We start from the raw sequence: 25,023 nt of genomic DNA on the forward strand, positions 1-25,023 counted from the left end.
CCTTTTAGACTTTAGAGTTGCAGTGCGGCAACAGGCCCTTCGGCCCACCGAGTCTGCGCCGACCAGCGGTCACCCCGTACAGTTGCCAAAAAAGTGGGGGGGGGGGGGGGAGATGCAGCCCCCTGGGTTCCGCGGTCCATAAGTATTTAGGTGAGCGCTGGGAAGTGGAGTTAGTACAGATAGATGCTTGATAGCCGGCATGGACACAGTGGGCTGAAGAGTCAGTTTCCATGTTGTATGACTCATGAGACTTTGTGACCTTGATACATATTACCAGATGTTTCTGCTCATTGAGGACGAGAAGGCATTTGGCTTCCAGTTTCCCCGTTCCTTGAAAAAAAAGCATCTGCATTTTTATCTGTGAGTAGTTGCAGTTCAGTGATTGCTTACAATCTAACAATTTCAATGCTTTTGTTACGATTTACAGTTTATTTGTTATTTCCAAGTGTGAACATGACACTTTTTTGGTCTATTGAGCTGGAATTCACATTGCAACTTAGTTTCTTCTTTAGTTTCACCACTTTCAGAGAAGACCTCCCAGTCTGATTCAGTGTGGTCTTGGCGTGCGTTGATAGAACGTAACTTGTTGAGTTTAATTGGACTGTCTCAAGATTGATGTATGTTTCAGGAGGATATTACATGTAGCTCCTGAGTCATGGTTTCCTTTGCATCAATGGCCTGCTGTAGATACATTTAGTGAGTGTCCCTTCTATAGAATTGACCTAGCTACATGGTTTTCAGCAGCCTTTCTGGACCTGATAGTCTTAGAATTATAAAGCATGGAAACAGACCCATCAGCCCACATTGACGTGTTTAAGAAGGAACTGCAGATGCTGGAAAATCGAAGGTACACAAAAATGCTGGAGAAACTCAGCAGGTGCAGCAGCATCTATGGAGAGAAGGAAATAGGTAACGTTTCGGCCCGAAACGTTGCCTATTTCCTTCGCTCCATAGATGCTGCTGCACCCACTGAGTTTCTCCAGCATTTTTGTGTACCTTGCCCACATTGACCACCACGTTCTGCCTACACTAGTCCAACCTGCCTATGTTTGGTAGATATCTCTCTGAATCCGACCTATCCATGTACTTGTCTAAATGTTTCTTAAATGTTGCGATAGTACCTGCCTCACCAACCTCCGCCGGCAGTTCGATTGATGTACTCACCACCGTTTGTGTAATAAAAGTTACCCCTTGGGTTCTTATTAAATCTTTCTCCCCTCACTTTAAACCTATGTCCTCCGGTTCTCGATTCCACTAATCTGGGCAAGAGACTCTGTGCATTTACCCTTGGTTTCAACCAGAAATGTCATCCGTTCCTTCGCTCCAAAGATGCTGCCTGTCCTGCTGAGTTGCTCCAGCATTTAATGTCTACCTTCTGCATTTACCCAATCTATTCCTCTCACCATTTTTTACACTTCCATAAGATCACCCCCTCAGTCCCTGCACATCTCATCCTGTCTACTCAATGGACTCTTTCTGTTGGGCTCATTGTAGAAATTAGTTTCTAATACATATTGTGCACATTCTTTCCTTTGCACACGGGCATTTCATTCTCAGCCGCACATGATGCCCTCCACAACATTTGCAACATTTAAGTCACTTTAGCTCTATTCTACTTATTGCCTTCTGCTTTTTATGAGGTGAGGAGAGCGAACTTTCCATCCACCCATCCATTCAAAGATCTCCTGTCCTATCTATACCAAACTCTACAGCTCCATATTGGCCTTGTCAGCTGTCTCAGGACCCACAGAACTTGCTAATAAACAAGAAAGAATGAAGATGTCATTTATCATCTGTTAAGTCTGTTTGATGGTATGTTATCTGTAGCTGCTAAACAGTTGCTGCTTGATTGATTGATTGCTGATTAAGTATGAAATGATGTTAGTTTAAAGATTACCGATCAGGCAAATAAAAGTTTATGCAGGAAAAGGATAGATAATGACATTCCTTCTCTCCGTGCAAAATCCAGCCAATTCTCTTGTTGATTTGCTAGTTAATCTCTTGTGGAATATATGTGTGTGTGTGTTTCTGGCAAATCCTGTGGTGAAATACTGCCTCTAGTTTCCCTTGTTCAAGTGGTGAGTCATGCGGTGAAAATCATTCCACAATACGGTTACTAAGGGAGGTCCAGAGTTTTAACTTTGCTGTGATAAAGTGCAATGCATCTCAAACTCAGGTTGGGATGAACCGAAGGGAACACCAAAGCGGACAATAGAGGGTCTCAACCCAAAACGTCACCTATTCCTTTTCTCCAGAGATGCTGCCTGGCCCGCTGAGTTACTCCAGCACTTTGTGTCTATTTTCGGTATATAAACCAGCATCTGCAGTTCCTTCTTACACAATAGGTAACCATATTGGTACTTAGAACAATGCTGTAGTTTCATGATTACCATCACTGAGATCAGCTTTCTTTAATATAATTCCAAAGTTATCTACCTTTAAATAAATCTACAACCATGGTGGGATTCAAACTCATGCCCTTGGAATAATGGCCCAGAGGTATTGTTGCAACTCTAATTTAATAATGTAATCACTATGTTAATATTTAATGACCTGATTTAAAGTGTTTGATAGTTTAAGCTGCTCCCCACAACTCCTTTGAACCAGAGTTAATGAATGACTTTTGCAAAGTTACCATACTCAGCATTCATTTCTTCAAATTTGCCTGTCTTTCCACAACTTAGCCATCCTGTAATTTAGGGTGACACAGTGGCGTAGTGGCAGAACTGCTGCTCCACAGCACGAGAGGCCCGGATTCAGTCCAGACTAAGGGTGCTGTCTGTGCGGAGTTTGTACATTCTCTCTGTGACCGCATGGGTTTTCTCCGGGTGCTCCGGTTCCCATATTCTAAAGACGGGCAGGTTTGTAGGTCAATTGGCTTCTGTAAATTGTCCCTAGTGCATAGGATGCAAAAGTGGGATAACATGGCACTAGTGTAGGTGTGATCGCGGGTTGGCATGGACTCGTTGGGCTGAAGGGCCTGTTTCCACACAATATCGGTAAACTAAACTAAATTTAAGTTGGGTCTTTGTCAGTAATATAAGTGGTAACTGGCGGAGGGCCTGAAACTGATTGCAGTGGAGTCCATCTGGTATTAGCTTCACAAAAGGCCCATTTGTGCCTTTTTTGTTTTGAGTCTTTCATTCTCTTATCCAATACTAATACATTGTTCCCGTTTTCTGGGCCTTTTTTTCGTTGTCATTTTGCATGAGCGATTCTATCAATTGCCTTACTGTAAATCTAATTATGTGCATGCATTTGTTTCCCCTTCTAATTACATCCACAAAACAAAACTCTTGGGTTTGTCAAACACTGCTCTCTCTTTGTTAAACCATTGTGGCTGCCGAATGATATTATTTTCTAAAATGCCTTTTTAACCACATCCTTAATAATAAATTCCAGCGTTTTACCAACAATCTGTTATTTCTCTATTTGGTCCCTCCTTCCTTCTTAAACAGTAGTGTTAACTTGTCTGTGTCTTCCGATCTGTTCTGACAATATCAAAACCATTGGCATTTTGGAATGGTTGAATGAAAAGGAAAGGTTTTTGACAAATCTAAGAAGGATTTCTTTGAGGATTTGATAGGGTAAATACACAGTCTTTTACACAGAGTAGGGCAATCAATAGCCAGCGGACATTTTCTATGGCAAGGAGTCCTCACCACCCAGTGATGACCCCATGCTCTCTAAAGGACATACGGTATTCTTCCTCTTTATCGCGCAGACAGCGCTCCTCCGCATTCCGTGGCCCCCACCTTCACGATGTGTTTGTGTGTGCGTGTGGTCGGTAGATCCAGCTCGCGGTTTCAACGCGGACGGTTGATCCAGCTCGAGGCTTTCCAGGCGAGTGCCCTCGAGCTTGAAGGGCGAAGGCATTCTTCTGGACTCGCGAATTAGGTCGCCCAAGTGGGACAGGCCCTTGACCATCACACCTTTTAAAAAACATTTGGGCAGGTACATGGATGGGGTAGGTTTAGAGGGATATGGGCCAAATGCAGGCAGGTGGGACGAGTGCAGATGGGGCATGCTGGCTGCCGTGGGCAAGTTTGGCTAAAGGGTTTGTTTCCATGCTGTACGACTCTAGGACTGATATATTTAATAAGTAAGAAGCCAATGATTATATTGACTGACTTAGCAGCCAACTCTTTCAGAACCATGGGAAGCAACCTGTCAGATTCAGATTTGTTGCCTTTTATTCCCCATAATTTCTCCAGTACTTTTTTTCTTTTGTGATGTCAATGTCACTAAGTTTTTGTTTTCACTCACCCCATGGTTCTGCTCCATTTCTGCTGCATGCAACTTCCACAGTGGAAGCCCATAGAAAGTAGCTGTTAAATGCTCAATCATTGCTGGTTCTACGTCATCATTTCAACTCCCTTTGCTTCAAAGTATCCCGCATTTACTTTTGCTATTCTTTTTCCCAGCTGTGGTTCTTCTGGATTCCAAGTTTGCTCTCATATTCTCATGCTCTATCAACTATTTATCCGATTTATCACCAAATGAAATAAACTCTGTTGTCTATGCCGAGCGACTTGATTCACGCAGTTCTCATGATGCTATTTATAATGTCAGAATGTTCCATCATGTCTATGGGCAATGAAACAAACTGATGTTGACTGTGCAGCAGAACTCAATACATGACATTGGGAGAGTTCTTCCATTTACATGGTTGAACTGATTGAATATATGTTTTATTAGCCAAGTATGTATACATACAAGGAATTTGCCTTGGTGCTTTGCTCGCAAGTAACAACACGATATACAGTAAACAATTAAGAATAAAACATTATAATTTAAACATGTGAAGAATTAAATAAAATACCAGAGCTAAAGGAGGCTACAGACTTTTGGTTGTTGAGCAGAGCTACTGCTCTTGGGGGGAAAAAAATGTTTTTATGTCTGGCAGCGGCGGCTTTGACAGTCTGGAGTCACCTTGCAGAGGGAAGTGCTTCAAAGAGTTTGTGGCCAGGGTGAGAGGGGTCAGAGATGATCATACCCACTCGCTTCCTGGCCCTTGCAGTGTACAGTTCGTCGATGGGGGGGGGGAAGGTTGCAGCCAACAACCTTCTCGGTTAATCGAACGATGTGCTGTAGCCTCCGGATGTCATGCCTGGTGGCTGAGCCAAACCAGACCATGATGGAGAAGGTGAGAGACTCTATGATGGCAGTATAAAACTTGACCATCAGTGCCTGTGGCAGATTGTGTTTTCTCAGCTGCCGCAGGAAGTACATCCTCTGTTGGGCCATTTTGACTGTTGGCCTCACATTTAAGGTCCCTGGGATAATGGTTCCGTGGAACTTAAATGACTCCACATATGTGTTGTTGATGGTGAGTGGGGAGAGGGAAGGGGGAGCTCTCCTAAAGTTTATCAAACAGATACTTTCCCCTATCAGCACAAGCTTGCTAGTTAAGCATTATGCTTCACATCATGAGATGGTCAACTTATTGTTTCCTCTCTTTTATATGTAGATGAAAGTTTTAATGCTTTCATCTACATTCCAAGACTTGCAAACACTGTGCGGAGGAACTAAAGGACTTTAAATTATAAGCACAAAATGCCAAATTAGTTAGCAAATTGGGCCACATCTGTGAAAACAGTAGGAGCTGATACCGGTCTGAAGAAGGGTTTCGGCCCGAAACGTCGCCTATTTCCTTCGCTCCATAGATGCTGCTGCACCCGCTGAGTTTCCCCAGCAATTTTGTGTACCTAGGAGCTGATACATGTTTGATGCTCTGAAGTGCTGAATGTTTCCAGAATATAGTTTTTTATTTTAGACTCACAGTGTCCGTAGTACTTCACTTCTGTGTGAAAGAATTTTGAATTCCCATTGATCAGCTGTGTTCAAGCATGTTGGCTTTGTGCAAGTGTCACTGACTTCATTTGATTTGGTGATTTATACATTTGTTAAAAATAACTATTATTGCTGCTCCATGCTCCAAATTAAAACACAGCTGTGTCTATGTCATGGGGACTAATGATTCGATCACAGTTGGCCTGCTTTGGCGATGATTTCAGCTTCTAAAACACTGTTATTGCTGTTAAGTTTTAAAGTAGGTTTGTTGCTGTTGGCCATTGGTCATTATCAGAGGTTCGCACTGTGCCTAATCAAATGTGAATTCATATTTTCTCAACCTTCAGTGGAAAGTGGCATCATCAATGACATTCCTGTTACCTACTTGCTGCATTCTCCTGCTAACTTATTTTGTTTCATGCACAAGAACACCTAGATTCCTTTGTAGGTACACAAAATTGCTGGAGGAACTCAGCGGGTGCAGCAGCATCTATGGAGCGAAGGAAATAGGCGACGTTTCGGGCCGAAACCCTTCTTCAGACTGATGGGGGGTGGGGAAAGAAAGAAGGAAAAAGGGAGGAGGAGGAGGAGCCCGAGGGCGGGCGGATGGGAGGGTGGGAGGAGACAGCTAGAGGGTGAAGGAAGGGGAGGGGACAGCACAGGCTAGCCAAATTGGGGGAATTCAATGTTGATGCCATAAGGGCGCAAGGACCCCAGACGGAATATGAGGTGCTGTTCCTCCAATTTCCGCTGTTGCTCACTCTGGCAATGGAGGAGACCCAGGACAGAGAGGTCGGATTGGGAATGGGAGGGGGAGTTGAAGTGCTGAGCCACCGGGAGGTCAGGTAGGTTAAGGCGGACTGAGCGGAGGTGTTCGGCGAAACGGTCGCCCAACCTACGCTTGGTCTCACCGATGTAAATTAGCTGACATCTAGAGCAGCGGATGCAGTAGATGAGGTTGGAGGAGATACAGGTGAACCTTTGTCGCACCTGGAACGACTGCTTGGGACCTTGAATGGAGTCGAGGGGGGAGGTGAAGGGACAGGTGTTGCATTTCTTGCGGTTGCAACGGAAAGTGCCCGGGGAGGGGGTGGTGCGGGAGGGAAGGGAAGAATTGACGAGGGAGTTGCGGAGGGAGCGGTCTTTGCGGAAGGCAGACATGGGGGGAGATGGGAAGATGTGGCGAGTGGTGGGGTCACGTTGGAGGTGGCGGAAATGGCGGAGGATTATGTGTTGTATTTGCCGGCTGGTGGGGTGAAAGGTGAGGACCAGAGGGACTCTGCCCTTGTTGCGTGTGCGGGGATGGGGAGAGAGAGCAGTGTTACGGGGTATGGATGAGACCCTGGTGTGAGCCTCATCTATGGTGGCGGAGGGGAATCCCCGTTCCCTGAAGAACGAGGACATTTCCGATGCCCTGGTATGAAATGTCTCATCCTGGGAACAGATGCGGCGTAGGCGGAGGAATTGGGAGTAGGGGATGGAGTCTTTACAGGGGGCAGGGTGGGAAGACGTGTAGTCCAGATAGCCATGTGAGTCAGTGGGTTTGTAATTCCTTTGTAGTTGAGTTAAACTTATTGACATGTATACTGAGGTACAGTGAAAAGTTTTTGCTGCATGCTAACCTGGCAGCTGAAAGACAATGCATGATTACAATCGAGTCATTCACAGTGGCCAATACCTGATAAGGGAATACTGTTTAGTGCAAGATAAAGCCAGTAAAGTCCGATCTAGGACAGTCTGAGGGTCTCCAATGAGGTGGATAGTCATTCAAGGCTTCTCTCTAGTTGTGGTAGGATGGCAAGTGTACTTCACTCACTTGCAGTCTCTCTTCATTTAGATAATAATCTGCCTTTTGATTCTTCTTACCAAAGTGCATTACCTCACACTTCCCCAAATTAGACTCCATTTCTACCCACTCATTCAATCTTTCTATACCTTGAGTCACAACTTGTTATTCCACCCATTTGTGGGACATCAGCAAACTTGGGTACTTTGCATTCCCTATCCTCCTGCAAATAATAAATAATTGAGAGAGCAATAACCGGTTGTGGATCTGTGTTAGTACACTCCCTTTTGTATACCCAGCGATCCACAGTGATACTTACACCAACATGATTGTAACAAAGCCAAGAACAAGCTCTTGCACTAGCTTCATATGTGACACCTCGTCGAATGCTTTATGGAAATCCAAAATGATCACATCTATAGTTCTCCATCTACATTGCAGTGAATGTCAATGCATAGGTTGTACAAAAGCAAATCTGTCTGGCAGCATTCCAGTCATTGAATGCTTTAATTCCAATGCTTTAATAACACTTACTTCCATGATTCCCCTTCTGCCTGAGCAGTATGTTTAATTTATATTTAGATCTTCTACATCACTGGCAAAGCCAGCATTTTTCTCTGATCACCCGTAAGTTGTCCCTTGGATACTTCACAGTCCTTCAGTTGAAGATCCTCCCATAGTACTCTTAGGAAGCAACAATGAAGGAACAACAATGTGCATACAAGCAAGGTAGTATGTGACTTGGAGAGCTTCTTGCAGGTAGTGATGTTCCCATGCACCTACTGTCCTTCTCCTTCATGATGGTAGATGTCACACATTGGATGTGTAGTCATCTTGTGCTGTCAGAGTGTCCTGGGCAAGTAACTGCAAATGATTCTATAGAACATACACACTGACACCACTGTGCACCAGTGATGAGTATTCACTGCGGTATATGAGGTACAAATCCATCAGCCTACTTTGTCCCTAATGGTATCATTATCCTATTACACTTACATTCACATAGGCAAATGGAGAGTAGTCCATCACAGTCCTGACTTGTGGCTTGTAACTAGTGGAAACGCTTTTGTGCAACAGGAGGTGACATACGATAGCCATTATCTGACCACCTCTTGTAGCCACAGTATTTATGTGGCTGAATACTTTAAATGTCTGGTCAGTGGTAATACCCATGATGTTGATAGTGGAAGGCTCTGCAATAGCAATCGAACTAAGAAGCTTCCTAGCTTTTGTGTAAATCCCTCTATCTTGCCATTCAACAGGATCAAACCCCTGTCCCATGGTACGCGTTCATTCCAAGAGTTCTCCCGAGTTTGCCCTGATTCAAACTCGGAAATTTACGGTAATGGCCACTTGTCGGTACTCGGGGCTCTCGTGAACATTTTTCATCATGTTGAAAAATCTTCACGAGTCTTCCCGTGCTTACCTGCCGTTAGCGAGTCTTACCGAATACCTGCCGTTAGCGCTAAGAGACGTCCCCGAGCTCTGACGTACCCGTTACGTTCATTCTCCGTGCTTACCACGAGTTTGATTTTTTTTAAACTTCGGAGAGTTCTTGGAATGAACTCGCACCATGGGGCAGGGCTTTAAGTAAACAAACCATGTGTAGGAAGGAACTGCAGATGCTGGTTTTCACTGAAGATGGAGACAAAATGCCGGAGTAACTCAGCCGGACAGGCAGCATCTCTGAAGAGAAGGAATGGGTGAAGTTTTGGGTCGAGGCACTTCTTCAGTCTTCACTATTTGTGGAAAGATGTGGAAGTACAGGTGACAACATCTACTCGAGGGAAACTACTATAGTCAGCAAAGCAAGTGTTCACCAGGGTATAGATTTGTAACATCACCACCGGCATTAACTCTTGGCACTTTGACGCACTCTTGCACTTATATCTGTTCCTGTAAGTGTGATGTCAAGGTCCCTTCACGCGTGCGATAATATCTTTGGAACCTGTACCTTCCTTCGTGACATTTATTTAATCTTTCACAATTCCTTGACGTTCATGAACAATGCCCTTTCTTGACTGTTAGACAATAGTAGAAAGACATCTACTGGCCTAATTCTGCTCCTATCACAGATGACCATACTCTTTCCCCATAATTAGATTCTGATGAGAGGCAATTTTTGTGTGTTCCTCGAGGAAATTATCTGGCACTTCTTTTGCTTCATGTCCCTCGGAGAGTAACCACAATTGGTACAAAGTGAATGGAAATAATTGGGCCATCTGGAATTTCTTGACTTAACTTTTAGTCTTTTAAATGTTAATCAAGAACATTCATTTTGTCTCTTGAGGAATGTTCAACAGAATTGTCAGTTGCATTGCCACGCAGTGAGCTCTGTTGTGCCAAACTCTCAGTATGACTGAGTTCTGCTAGATATAGAAAGAGATTGTAGAAACAAGGGACTCTCCCAAATACCCCATCCCCTCTCCCCCCCCCCCCCTCCCCTCACCTTCCCTCTCCTATGCCCCACCCGGACTCCCACTCCACCCCCCCTCCCCACCCCCTCCCACTGCCAGTTTCCTCCCTCTGGCTTTTCAATCCGTAACTTTTCAAATCTGTCTCACACCACCTTTCCTTTCTTGTCTTCGACCTTTGTTCCAATCAGCTGACTATAATCCCCTCCCCTGTTTCAACACTTTTCCATCTTTCTTCACCTAAGCTCCTATGCTGAGCGTTTGTGTGTCCAAGATGTGCTTTCCCAGCCTCACATGCTGCTTCCTGTCTGTCAGGAAGCTGGTGGTCTACCGACAGAGGGGTTCAGGCACAGTCAACTCGGAAGGTTTGGAGTGTAGTAGCTCTGGCACAATGGTTTTGAATGCAGAGCTAAAATCAACAAACAGGATCCTCGCATAGGTCCCCTGGCGGTCTAGGTGCTGTAGGATGAAGTGCAGGCCCAGGTTGACTGCATCATCCACAGATCTATTAACCATATAACCATATAACAATTACAGCACGGAAACAGGCCATCTCGGCCCTACAAGCCCGCGCCGAACAATTTTTTTCCCTTAGTCCCACCTGCCTGCACTCATACCATAACCCTCCATTCCCTTCTCATCCATATGCCTATCCAATTTATTCTTAAATGATACCAACGAACCTGCCGCCACCACTTCCACTGGAAGCTCATTCCACACCGCTACCACTCTCTGAGTAAAGAAGTTCCCCCTCATGTTACCCCTAAATTTCTGTCCCTTAATTCTGAAGTCATGTCCTCTTGTTTGAATCTTCCCTATTCTCAAAGGGAAAAGCTTGATCACATCAACTCTGTCTATCCCTCTCATCATTTTAAAGACCTCTATCAAGTCCCCCCTTAACCTTCTGCGCTCCAGAGAATAAAGACCTAACTTATTCAACCTATCTCTGTAACTTAGTTGTTGAAACCCAGGCAACATTCTAGTAAATCTCCTCTGTACTCTCTCTATTTTGTTGACATCCTTCCTATAATTGGGCGACCAAAATTGTACACCATACTCCAGATTTGGTCTCACCAATGCCTTGTACAATTTTAACATTACATCCCAGCTTCTATACTCAATGCTCTGATTTATAAAGGCTAGCATACCAAAAGCTTTCTTTACCACCCTATCTATATGAGATTCCACCTTCAAGGAACTATGCACGGTTATTCCCAGATCCCTCTGTTCAACTGTATTCTTCAATTCCCTACCATTTATCATGTACGTCCTATTTTGATTTGTCCTGCCAAGGTGTAACACCTCACATTTATCAGCATTAAACTCCATCTGCCATCTTTCAGCCCATTTTTCCAAATGGCCTAAATCACTCTGTAGACTTTGGAAATCCTCTTCATTATCCACAACACCCCCTATCTTGGTATCATCTGCATACTTACTAATCCAATTTACCACCCCTTCATCCAGATCATTGATGTACATGACAAACAACAAAGGACCCAACACAGATCCCTGAGGCACCCCACTAGTCACCTGCCTCCAACCCGACAAACAGCCATCCACCATTACCCTCTGGCTTCTCCCATTCAGCCACTGCTGAATCCATCTTGCTATTCCTGCATTTATACCCAACAGTTTAACCTTCTTAACCAACCTTCCATGAGGAACCTTGTCAAAGGCCTTACTAAAGTCCATATAGACAACATCCACTGCTTTACCCTCGTCAATTTCCCTAGTAACCTCTTCAAAAATTTCAAGAAGATTAGTCAAACATGACCTTCCAGGCACAAATCCATGTTGACTGTTCCTAATCAGACCCTGTTTATCCAGATGCTTCACAGTGGGTGTGAAGTGTGAAGTATTGGCCCGATATCCAAACTGCATAGGGTCCAGCATAGGATCGTGATATTTTTCAGCTTGGCCAGCACAAGCCTTTCAAGTGTCTTCATGACTACAGAGGTCAGTGCGACAGGCCTGTAGTCATTAAGACAAGTAATCCTAGCCTTTTTGGGCACAGGGACAATAGTGGAGACTTTGATGCAGGCAGGGACCATACATGTTTGCAAGGACTGGTTAAAAATGTCTGTATAGACAGGTGGCAGTTGTTTGGCACCGAGTTTAAGAGTAGAGGGGGAAACATTGTCAGGTCTTGGAGATGTCCGGCATTTCTGTCTTCTGAAAAGCCTCTCCATCTCCTCTATTTTTATTGTTGATGACGTGATGTTGTTCAGCAAGGAGGGTGTGGGTGTGAAGTGGTGTGGGTATTTGGGTGTGAAGTGGTGATTGGAGGGGGGTGGCTGTAGAAAGGCCCAGTCTTTGCAGACTGAGGTCAGGCTGTGAGTGGGTGTGAAGTGTTGGTTGGGGTGGGATGTGGTCCAGTCTTTTCATACTGGAGTCTTGCCTTAAGTAGGTGTGAAGTGGTGAATGGGAAGGCGAGGGCGCAGGGTCTATTCTTTGCAGACTGGGGTCTGGCTGTGTTGGTTGGGGAGGGGGAAGGGGGGGGGAGGGGGTACCAGGGTTACGTTTTTAATAAAGTGGGATTATGCTTAAAGAAACATAGAAACATAGAAAATAGGTGCAGGAGTAGGCCATTCGGCCCTTCGAGCCTGCACCGCCATTCAATATGATCATGGCTGATCATCCAACTCAGTATCCTGTACCTGCCTTCTCTCCATACCCCCTGATCCCTTTAGCCACAAGGGCCACATCTAACTCCCTCTTAAATATAGCCAATTATATTGCTTTGGCCTAGTAGTTCATACACTGTTGCAACTTGCAACTTCTGATTAATTTGTGCTGATTTGGATTAACTGCAAAGAAGAAGTGAAAGAAAGCGTTTATGTGCAAAATGACATCAATTTAAAGTTCAGCAGTGATGGCGATCCAAAGGCGGGATGGTGAAGGGTGAAGGGAGATTGCAAGTGAAATATGCCTTGATGGGGGGCAAAGGTGTTGCAGCGGTAGATTTGTTGCCCTACAGCGCCAGAGACCGGGTTCGATCCTGACCATGGGTGTTGGCTGTACGGAGTTTGTACGTTCTCCCTGTAACCACGTGGGTTTTCCCCAGGTGCTCCGGTTTCCTCCCACACTCCAAAGACGAGCATGTTTGTAGGTTAATTGGCTTCGGTAAAAAAAAGTAAAATTGTCTCTAGTGTGTAGAAGGATAGTGTTAGTGTACGGGATGATCGCTAGTTGGTGCGGACTCTGTGTTTCCGCGCCATATCTCTAAAGTCTAAAGTAAAGTCCTAATTTGTGTCCTTCAGCACAATAACATTGCCTTTGTTTGAGACTCCCTTTGTGAGCAAAATCAAATGAAAATAAATAGAAAGTGAGACGGATTATGTTTTACTTGGAATCTCCGATGGTATTTATTTAGGATTATGGCCAGTTTTGGAAAGTGACAGTGAAATATTTTTGAAGTGAAATAGTTTGGTTACACGCGTCCATGTAATTATTGTGTGATTACTGAAAAGCTTTGAAATGCCACCATTTACAGAGCGAGGGTGTCAAATACCACAAGCTGCCAGAAGGGATGCTACATAAACTTTTTTTTTTGGATTTAAGAAGGAAGTTGGAGAAATGAGTGGCTTGCACAAAGTTATTCAGCCAGTCATATGGGGATTACTCTTTCCTGCATGTAATCTGTCACGTTGAGTCTGTGCTGAAAACCCAGTCTTGATTATTATTCTAATTATGCAACTGTAAGGATTTAATTCAGAATAAGCTTTTATCTTTATGAGGTTGATTGGGGTTTTTGCCATTTCACAAAGCAAAGCTTTTGAAGTTTTCTTTTCCTGCTGAGTCATGCTGAGTTCAGTTTCCAAGGATTTACCAGCCTTCCAGTTCCGTTTTCCTTAGACTTTAGAGATACAGCATAGAAACTGGCCCTTCGACCCACCGAGCCCACACTGACCAGCGATCACCCCGTACACGAGCACTATCCTACACACTAGGGACAATTTACAATTTTACCGAAGCCAATTAACCTACAAACATGTATGTCTTTGGAGTTTTGGAGGAAATCGGACCATCTGGAGAAAACCCATGCAGTCATAGGGAGAACGTACAAACTCTATACAGACAACCACAATAGTTGGGATCGAACCCGGGTCTCGGGCTCTGTAATGCCCCAGTCCCACTTAGGAAACCTGAACGGAAACCTCTGGAGACTTTGTGCCCCACCCAAGGTTTCCGTGCGGTTCCCGGAGGTTTTTGTCAGTCTCCCTACCTGCTTACACTACCTGCAACCTCTGGCAACCACCTGCAACCTCCGGGAACCGCACGGTAACCTTGGGTGGGGAGCAAAGTCTCCAGAGGTTTCCGTTCAGGTTTCCTAAGTGGGACAGGGGCATAAGTCAGCAACTCTATCACTGTGCCGCCCCTGTTGGCTGCTCTTTATGCCTACATCATGCTGGTGAACGTCAGATTTGATGCTATGCCTTTTTCTAAAACCTTGCAGAGCTTTTCTTTCTTCAATATCCAAAACTATTTCCCAGAAGGATGTAACAATCTATGATCATGAATAAAAACCAGTGCTGATAGAATTTCTCCTCCTTCCTCGTATACCGCAGTGCTAGAAATTTGAGATCAAAAATAGTAAATGCTGGAAACACCTACTCTAACAGGTCGGGCAGCACATGTGGAGATGAGAAGCAAATTTAATTATTTGGGACGCCGCCCTTTCATTAAAGTAAACTCAAGTGAAATTGCTGCTCAAATTTCCAGTGGGGGGGGTCTCTCTCTTTTTCTCTCTTTATTCTCCCTTTTTCTGTTTTTCCCTCTCCTTTTCCGCGTTCTTTTCTTCTCTTCTTTTTTCATTATTTTCTCTTTTTTCTCTTTCTTTTGTTTTCTTTATTTTTTTTCTTTTTTCTTTCCCTTTTTTCCTCTTTTTTTCCTCCTTCTCCTTTTTCCTCGTTCTTTTATTTCTCTTTCTCGCCATGGCTTCAGATTATTTTGACAGTGTAATGGAGCTTTGCAGATAGTACTTTGCAGAACACTCCAAGTTTACAGGCAAATGATGTTTGTGTTCTTTTATACTGAACATGCTGTGCCCATTACAGTATCATTAACCAGGATTGCGCTTATTGTCTTTTCCCAGCATAATTCAGGGCATTTTATCTCTCTCTCTATCTTGGTTTAAGAGAGCCAGACAGTTTATGCCACAGGCATTTGATTTGGTAGCAAGGTACATCAGTTTGAAGAAGGGTCTCGACACGAAACGTCGCCTATTTCCTTCGCTCCATAGATGCTGCCTCACCTGCTGAGTTCCTCCAGCATTTTTGCCTATCTTCAAATTTCCATTTGTCATTTTCCTTGAAAAAAAATGTTGTCTGTGAGAAATTATATAACGGTGGAGGCAAATTTGAGTTCAGCAAAGAGCATATCACAGAATATTTGCCCTTTCGAGCCTTTTCATATGAACTGCATTTTTAATGTTGAATATAGTTCTGGTTTGTGCACCAGTTGAGTCTGAGGAGTAAAGAAAAGAAGGGAGTGGGAGGTTGCCTGCTGCCACATGTGGCGGTAGGCAGGAGACAGGACTTTTCGGTGAACTTTTATATCTTTGTTGGCACCAAACGTGGCAACACTTTTGTACTGCGTAGTTGAGGTCTATTGTATGATTTTATCAGATTATATGCATTTCACTGTACCTAGTATATGTGACAAAGTATCATTGAATCATTATGGAATCAATGAATCATTCAATCAAACTGGCACCGGCACAGAGTTTGTGTTTGCAATGCAGCTGTGGCCAGTTGGATAATTGACCCGTGGCTGCTGAGAGGATTCCAGCTGTTTGCACAGTAGGAACACAGAACAAGGCATTTCCATTCTCTTGTATTGGTTGTATCGGTAAAACCAGTTCCAAGTCATTGAAAACGGTGCACGCGACCCTGGAATTTGATGTATGACATGCATCTCATTGTATTAGTTGGGTCATGTAGATTATGATCCCACTTCACAAAACCTTGCCCACTCCTCACCTGGACATCTGTGAATAGTTCTGGTCAACAAGGTATTGGATAGATGTATTAGCGCCAGAGAGAGGGGGCAGGGGAGATGCCCCAGATTGTTGTGTAAGAAGGAACTGCAGATGCTGGTTTAAACCAAAGATAGACCAAAAATGCTGGAGAAAGAGGGAGGGCAGGGGTAACGAAATTAGAGAAATCAATATTCGTACCACTGGGCTGTAAACTGCCCAAGCGAAAGATGAGATGGTGTTCCTCCAATTTGCGATTAGCCTCACTCTGACAATGGAGGAGACCGAGGACAGAAAGTTCAGTGTGGGAATGGGAAAGGGAATTAAAGTGTCCAGCAACCGGGAGATCAGGTACTGCATATTCTGTATCTTTAAAATGTTGTTTTAAAAAACATGTTGATAAAGGTTTTCCAAGTCCACTAGTTCAAGATTGTAATCTTCAGTAATATGCAAATAAGTTTCAGTAAAATTTAAGAGAAACCAACCCAGATATCCATTGATTCCATTCGGACCAGAGTATTGCATTAGTTGGGATGGCATGGTGGCACAGCAATAGAGTTGCAGCCTTACAGTGCTTATAGTGGCAGAGACCCTGGTTCGATCCTGACTATGGGTGCTATCAGTATGGAGATTGTGGGTTTTCTCTGCGGTCTTTGGTTTCCACCCACACACCAAAACGTACAGGTTTGTAAGTTAATTGGCCTGGTATAAATGTAAATTGTCCCTGGTGTGCGTAGGACAGTGTTAATGTGCGAGGATTGCTGGTCGGTGCGGACACGTTGGGCCGAAGGGCGTGGTTCCACACTGTATCTCTAAACTAAACTAAACTAAAGTTATCTGCAGACTGGATCTTTGTGGCTTTATGTTACCTTCTTGCATAACGAGAAAGAATGTTATCTGTGCTAGCATTGAAACCAAGAAGCCTTGAGGATGCATGAAGTTTTTTTCCCTTAATCTTCATTATCTTTGTCATTTCTCGTCCAAGAAAAAAGGAAAATATAATCAGGATTTTTCAGTGCTAAATTTTAAAGTAAATGCAGATCGTCAAAGGTGAGAGGGTGAGGTTGGACTGCATTTTGTAGCCGAAGGTAAAGGGACAAAACATATCAATAACTTGCTCTGATGCCAAGGTCATGTGTGTAGTGACCTCTGTTTCCAAGAATTTTTCAAACCAGTGCTGCAGGCATTTGATCTATATGAGACAGGGGGACGGGTGTGGGGGGGGGGGTTAGGGGGCAGGGGAGGGGGTATAGTGGGGGTCGGATTGTGGCACATTAACAGTGACATCATCAAGCTGACAGAGTAGCCAATTGCGTTGAATAATTCTTAAAAACATCAATGTGCCGTTTTGAAATAAAGCTCCACTTGGAACTAACCTTGTCAATATTTCCTTGTAGTAAATACAAGGAACTGCAGATGCTGATTTACAAAAAGAGAGTAACTCAGTGGGTCCGTCAGCATCTCTGGAGAACATGGATAGGTGGCGATTTGGGTCGGGACCCTTCTTCAGACTGACCCGCTGAATTACTCCAGAACTTTACATCCTGTAAACATTTTACAGCATTTGGTGGGTGTCCCCAACATGAGTTGACAAACACCCCCTCTGCCTGGATCTTTGCAATGCTGTGGAACGTCATTTATTTTTAAAAGTACAATATCTAATCAGTTCAATTTCCAAATTGTTTCGTCAATTGGAAATAATGGTTAAAAATCTCAGTGCAATGCTTGATGTTCACTCAGCATTTCAAAGGCAGCTTCTGTGATCCTGCGAGTTTAAATGGCAAGAAGAGGTAACGAGTTAAACATCTCACGCATTTTCATTAGATAATGATCCTGTGAAAAATGGTTTTACTATATTAAAGGTGCCATATGCACACAGAATGTCGGAGATAGTTTTATGAGTTTATGGTAGGATTGTACATCGGCAGGAATATTGGGGTTCTACTTGACTAACTAATCATTTGTTTTTCACTTAGCAAAGGCAGACGCCCGACCCTAATCCTCCGGACCCAGCTGTCTATACGAGTCCATGCCATTATAGGTAAGTGGAACATTCTACTTTTGCCGATGTTGCAACGCTTTAGAGTTCATCGGTGTCACTTTACTGAGTTACAGTGAAAAGCTTTGTTTTTCATATTATCCAATTGAATACATAAATACAATCAAGCCGAACTCAAGTGCAACAGGTAAAGTGAAAGGAAAGATATAGAACGATATGTGACATTTTGTTTATGCGCATATAAATCAAAATGGCATGAATTGGACTTTTTTCTCTTCTGAGGGAAAAAATAGGCAACAGTTGAAGAGAATGTAGCACTGTTAATTGTAAGAGTTCATGAAAAGAGAAACTGTTGTAATGAACTATTTTAGACTGATGACATATCCAACAGCTGGTTTTAATATGGTCGTATGCTACAATGTGCTGGCATCATTTTGTTGCAGATATCGATGCAATGCCAAGGGCAGCACCACTTTTGAGGGCAATGACCATGCATTAATTTGTTGACTTGGCTTGTAATATTCATTGCAGTTTATACAGACTGGTGTTGACTTTTGCCCATATGGCCAGATTTGTTTTTTTTGTGTCTTACTCGTTTCTGCTTCTATTTGGAAAACTCAGATGGGGTGTTGCTTCCTGGTTCCATTTGTTAGTTGTCATAAAGAAACCCATTCCCGTTAATCATTTCAACTTGATATGACAGTAAGAGAATTCAGTTAATCTGCTGAGATATTCTCCCACTACAAGCTTTTACAATTGCCTCCTCATTGCTTGCAACGATACTGATTGTTGCTGGGGCACAGTTTATAGCAAATACTGTAGGCAGAAAGACTTATGTAGGCATAACCTTTGATAACTGGGGGACACCTCAAACCTCTTTGCACTCCTGTTCTTTGAACTACAGTTACTGTAATGCCTGAAATTATTTTTGTGGAATCAACAAATGTACAGTAAACCCTTGCAATAACTGACCTCTATATAGTGGATTTCAGTTATAGCGGACTGAGGATCCTGTTGCACCTCACCCCACTTACCCACTGAGATGGTGCCACGTGATGTACTTCCAGTTGTGGGAGCAGTGAGAGCCAGCAGCACGAAGACGGTGTGAGTACTGGGCCTGTCCCTGGCGCACCGCGTGTGGGGCTGGGAGAGGGGGGGGGGGGGGGCTCTGCGGCTCCCCGGCCTGTGTATTCCTGCTTATTTTACCTCCCCCTCCCCCAGATGTTGCATTTCCTCCCTCCCGGCCTTGGGTTAAGCTTTACCCTCCTCACCATGTTACAGCGGATAATCGGCAATAACGAACACCATCCTACCCCCACAGTCCGTTATTGGAAGGGTTTGCTGTACTTGTTTCAGTACTCCAACGGGTAACTCGGTGCTGCGTGATTGTGGCAAAATATTTGCTCCGGGTTTTGTTTTCAAATTGCATTGAACTGTTGTGGTAAATGGTTTGAACATTTCCCTTTTTAGCAAAGTTTTATCGAAAACTTCTGGTGTGTTTTGGGGGCCAGGAAGTTAAACAGGCATGACTTTGTATTGAAGGTAATGCAACAAATCATATGCACACATCCATGACCCACAAACAACACTGGAATAAAGAATAAATAATCTCTTCAGTATTGACATGAATATTAAAAATTAGCCAGAACATGATGAGCGATCCCTTGCACCTCTTCAAGTTAGTGCCACTGGTCCTTTTGCAGAAGTGTGTAGGCCCAGATTTGGTGCTGAAGACCCAGACAGATGAACAATTGGATGTAATTTTCATGTCGTCATCCAGCTACTTGATGTAGCCTGAAGCTTTCTCCATGGAAGATAATGGGGGCAAGCTTGATCGCATCATTTTCCGACAACCAACTTTGGCACACGGTGATGAAGTTTGGAAATGTCAGTTCATTTTTTGGGGGGTTTATTTCCTTCCCTTAAGCTAGAAATTTTTAGACTATAAGTAGAATTCCTCTCCATTTCTTGGACATGCAAAAGCTTCAAAGAGATCAAAAATGTCTGATAATTATTTTTATTTTGTAATGGTTCCAATGGCTTCTCAAATAGCCTGGCTGAAAATGGAGAAAGAAAAAGTCATCATTTAATAATCTATTGTTAGTAGATTTGTTTCAAACTTCAAAACTGTTGCAATTTGACTGCAGAGCTGTTTGTTAAAAAATAAAAAAACATTAATACGGTAAAATTGGGAATAATTTATATGCAAAATAAATCTGTGCATTCTGGCGACTGGTTTTCATTAAAGGGGGAATTTATGTTTGTGGGTTTTATATATGTATGTGTGTGTGTACATATATATATGTATATACATATGTATATATATGTGTGTGTGTGTATATGTATGTATATATGTGTATATATGTATATGTGTGTATGTATGTATATGTGTAAACATGTATATATAAGTATGTATATATGTGTGTATATGTGTATATGTATATATATATATGTGTGTATCTATATGTGTATATATATGTATATGTGTATATATATATATATGTGTGTGTGTGTATATATATGTGTGTGTATTTATATATATGTGTATATATCTACATATGTGTGTATATATATATGTGTGTGTGTGTGTATATATATATGTGTGTGTGTGTGTGTGTGTATAGGTGTATATATATGTGTGTGTATATATATATATATATATATATAATAAAGCATATATACACACATGCATATATACACACATGCACGTGGCTGATAATCCATAATCAGTACCCTGTTCCTGCTTTTTCCCCATATCCCTAGATTCCTAGCCCTAAGAGCTATATCTAACTCTCTCTTGAGAATTCCCCCACAGAGAATTCCACAAATTCACAACTCTCTGGGTGAAAAAGTTTTTCCTTATCTCAGTCCTAAATGGCCTACCCCTTATTCTTAAACTGTGACCCCTGGTTCTGGACTCCTCCAACATTGGGAACATTCTTCCTGTATCTAGCCTGCCCAATCCCGTAGAATTGTATGTGTTTCTATAAGATCCCCTCTCAACCATCTAAATTCCAGTGAATACAAGCCCAGTCGATCCATTCTTTCATCATAAGTCAGTCCCACCATCCCGGGATTAACCTGGTGAACCAATGTTGCACCCCCTCACTTGCAAGAATGTCCTTCCTCAAATTAGGAGACCAAAACTGCACACAATACTCCAGATGCGGTCTCACTAGGGCCACTGTACAACTGCAGTAGAACCTCCTTGTTCCTTACTCAAATCCTCTCGCTATGAACGCCAACATGCCATTTTTTTTTCACTGCCTGTTGTACCTGCATGCTTACTTTCAGTGACTGATGTACAAGGATGCCCAGGTATCGTTGCACCTCCCCTTTTCCTAATCTGACAAATCTTAAGAAGGGTTTCGACCTGAAACGTCACTCATTCCTTCTTTCCAGGGATGCTGCCTGGCCCGCTGAGTTACTCCAGCTTTTTGTGTTTATCTTTGGTTTAAACCAGCATCTGCAGTTCTTTCCTACACCATTCAGATAATAATCTGCTTTCTTGTTCTTCCCACCAAAGTGGATAACCTCACATTTATCCACATGAATCTGCATCTGTCATGCACCTGCCCACTTACCCAACCTATCCAAGTCATCCTGCAGCCTCATAGCATCCGCCTCGCAGCTCACGCTAGCACCCAGCTTTGTTTCATCCGCAAACTTGGAGATGTTCCATTTTCCTTTGTCTAAATTGTTAATACACACACACACATTATATATATGTATGTGTATATATTTGTGTGTATGTGTGTACATATATATATGTGTGTGTGTGTGTGTTTGTATGTATATTGTATTTACTCTGGCTTTGAGTAAAATATCTCTTATTTGAGTACAGAATCTACAGCCTACCCATGCTGTTAAGTTGTTTTTAATAATTGTACTGTATTTATTTATTTGAACATTTATGCCACAAATAAGTACAGATTTGTTTTGGCTGTGAACACCACAGTGGAGTATATTGTATGTTTGGTCTGAATTGACATGGAAATTAAAATATAATGAGAGCATGTTTTAACCGAGTACCTGGCAACTCTTTATTAGACTGATAAATTGTTGCAACCTGTATTAGTTGTTAATTACTCACCTGAAATTACCTCTGGATATATTAATGTTATTATTCCGTATAATATTCCATGTTTGAAGTAAATGTTAAAGTATCTTGTCCTACTGTATATAGATCTGAAAGGCAAAATAAATCAACATTACCGTGTGTTCCTTGCATCTTTGTCGGGAGGAGCATAAATTCTCCAAAGCTCCTCCATTACTTGGTTATTTGTGAAGTTGCCACTGGGCTTTCAGTATTCATAGCATCAAAAGTAGCTTTCAGATACTCAGTTCCCACTTTGGTTATGGCACATTGGTTATGGTGTCTGAGAGTCAGAGCAGATCGGGAACATACAGCATGATTTTACGTGCATTATTTACAGAACATAAATAATGTCACATGGAAAACACAGAAACACTATTCATAACTTGTCTCTTTTTAAACAGTTTTTTTTAATGTCGCTGGCTCAGACGCAGTTGTCTGTTTCTCCTTCCACAGATACTGCCTGACCTTCAGCATTTTCTGCCTTTGTTTTAGACAGTGAAGTCAGCTTAAGGCAATGGAAAATAGCTGGGTACCAATATGCAGAGAGCCTGTATAATTCTTATACCTGGAATTAATAATCAAATTCTAAATCTTTTTCCCCAACACGTAAAATTTAGGACATTAAAATCTTACTTTTTTTTGGCAACTAATGTAAAACCAAAGATAGACACAAAATGCTGGAGTAACTCAGCGGGACAGGCAGCAGCTCTGGAGAGAAGGAATAGGTGACATTTTGGGTCGAAACCCATCTTCTATCTTCGGTTTAAATCAGCATCTGCGGCTTCTTCCGCCACATAATGTAAAACCATTTCAGTAGAACAATTAAAAAGCATAAGGGGGTAAGTCAGGGGCTGAATTTGATAGGTGGTATCCAAGTGGGTTTCTTGAAACTGTTTGGATGGTCCCACTCGAGAACGATCTAGTGTTGGGAAACGAGCCTGGCCAGGTGACAGGTGTTTCAATGGAAGAGCATTTTGGAACAGAGATAATAATTCCATATGTTTTATGATAGTTATGAACGAGGGTAAGCCTGGACCTTGGGGATGGTACTGAATTGCATCTAGCAAATTACAACATCATTATTAGGTAGGAATTAGGGAGAGTAAATTGGGATCAGCTGTTTATTGGGCAAGTCCACATCAGGCATGTGGGAGTTATTTAATAACCAGCTGATCAGAGTCCAGGACCAGCATGTTCCAGTGAGGAGGAGGGATAAGGATCGCAAAGTAGATTTCTGGAATATTGTAAATTTGGTTAAAAAAAAAGAAGGAAACATATGTAAAGTTTAGGAAGATGAAACCAGAAAGGGTCTTTGAGGAATATAAAGCAAGCAGGAATGAACTCAAGCATGCAATTACAAAGGAGAAAAGGGGCTATGAAATGTCACTGGCAAGTCAGATTGAAGAAAATCCCAAGGCTTTTTATACGTACATTAAAACCAAGAGGGAAGCTAGTGAAAAGATGGGAGCACTCAAGGATAAAGAAGGGAATTCATGCTGGAGTCAGAGGATGAAGGCAAGGTAGTAAATGAATACTTTGCACCTATATTCAGACCTGGAGAATAGTGAGATCAGTGCAGGGTATAATGATATGCTAGGGCAGTTTGAGATCATGAAGGTGGTTTTGGTGGTGAGGCTCTTCAAAAGCATTGAGATGGATAAATCCCTAGGCTTGAAGAGATTTATCCCGGGTTATTGAGGGAGGCAAGAGACGAGATTGCAGGGGCCTTTATGAAGATCTTTGTATCTGCACAAGCCACAGGCAAGGTCTCAGAGGACTGGATAATAGCCAATATTGTTCCTTTGTTTCAGAAGGTAGGTAGAAATAATTCAAGAAAACTATAGGCCAATGAACCTCATGTCAGTGGTAGGGAAGTTATTGGAGAGAATTCTTCGTGATCAGATTAAATGTATTTGGAGGAAAATGGGATAGTTATGGACAGGCTTGTGGTCTTGTCCACAGCATGTCATGTTTTATGAATTGAATTCTTGGAGGTGGCACCAAAGGCAAGTGATGAGGCTAGAGGTGTGGATGTTGTCTACATGGATTTTAGGAAGGCATTTGACAAAGTTGCTCATGGTAACCTGTACCAGGAGATTAAGATTCACAGGATCCACAGTGACTTGGTAGTTTGGATTCTGAACTGGATTACCATTGGAAAGCAGAGACGAGTGGTGTTATTCCAACTGGAGGTTTGTAACCAGTGGAGTTCTGCAGGGATCTGTGCTGGAGTCCTCTGTGTTTTATGATATATTGAAATGACTTGGAGGTAAATGTAGATGGGTTGGACAATAATTTTGCAGACAATACCAAATTTGGTCGAGTAGCCGACAGCGAGAAAAGCTAGCAAAGTATACATTGGGATCTATATCAGTGACTTCTTCTTCTTCTTCTTCTTCTTCTTCTTGCGTATGGTGTGCACAGCCTAAAGTTGTAGGACAACTTGTTCTATTTGATCTTATTTAATTGTGCACGCCGGGTTGATTGTATTCGTCGAAACAGGGCGGACCACGTAAAGGTTGCAATCTCCCACCCCCATATCAGCGATTGAAATGTGGGGAAGAAATGGTTGAAGGAGTTTAATCAAAGCAAATGTGAGGTGTTGCACTTTGGGGGGGTCAAAAGAAAGGAGAAAATATACAGTTAATTGGAAGACCCTTAACAGCACTGATGTACAGAGTAATTTAGTGGTCCAAGAGTCTAGCTCCCTGAAAGTGACAATACAAGTAGATGGAGTGATAAAGAAGGCACATGGCATGCTTGCATTCATATGTAGGGGCATTGAGTATAAAAGTCAGGAAGTCATATTGCAGCTTCGTAGGACTTTGGTTAGGCTGCATTTGGAGTACTATGTGCCGTTCTGATCACCCTAATACAGGGAAGATATGGAGGCTTTGGAGAGGGTGCAACAGAGGCCTATATGGATTCTGACTGGATTTGAGGGTGTTAGCT

At 42.7% G+C, this 25,023-nt stretch overlaps 1 protein-coding gene across 10 annotated transcripts in view; it reads left to right on the plus strand.

The window, feature by feature from the left end:
• LOC116982780 (FH1/FH2 domain-containing protein 1-like) overlaps positions 1-25,023 on the plus strand; it is a 235,332-nt gene that overhangs the window by 27,841 nt on the left and 182,468 nt on the right. For all 10 annotated transcript variants that reach the window (XM_033036207.1, XM_033036209.1, XM_033036213.1 and 7 more), the window contains exon 3: positions 17,950-18,014. In XM_033036207.1, coding sequence (XP_032892098.1) covers positions 17,950-18,014 — 65 coding nt within the window. The remainder of the gene's footprint in view (positions 1-17,949; positions 18,015-25,023) is intronic.

The sequence above is a fragment of the Amblyraja radiata genome, chromosome 17 (assembly GCF_010909765.2).
Source record: "Amblyraja radiata isolate CabotCenter1 chromosome 17, sAmbRad1.1.pri, whole genome shotgun sequence".
Classification (NCBI taxonomy): Eukaryota; Metazoa; Chordata; class Chondrichthyes; order Rajiformes; family Rajidae; genus Amblyraja; species Amblyraja radiata.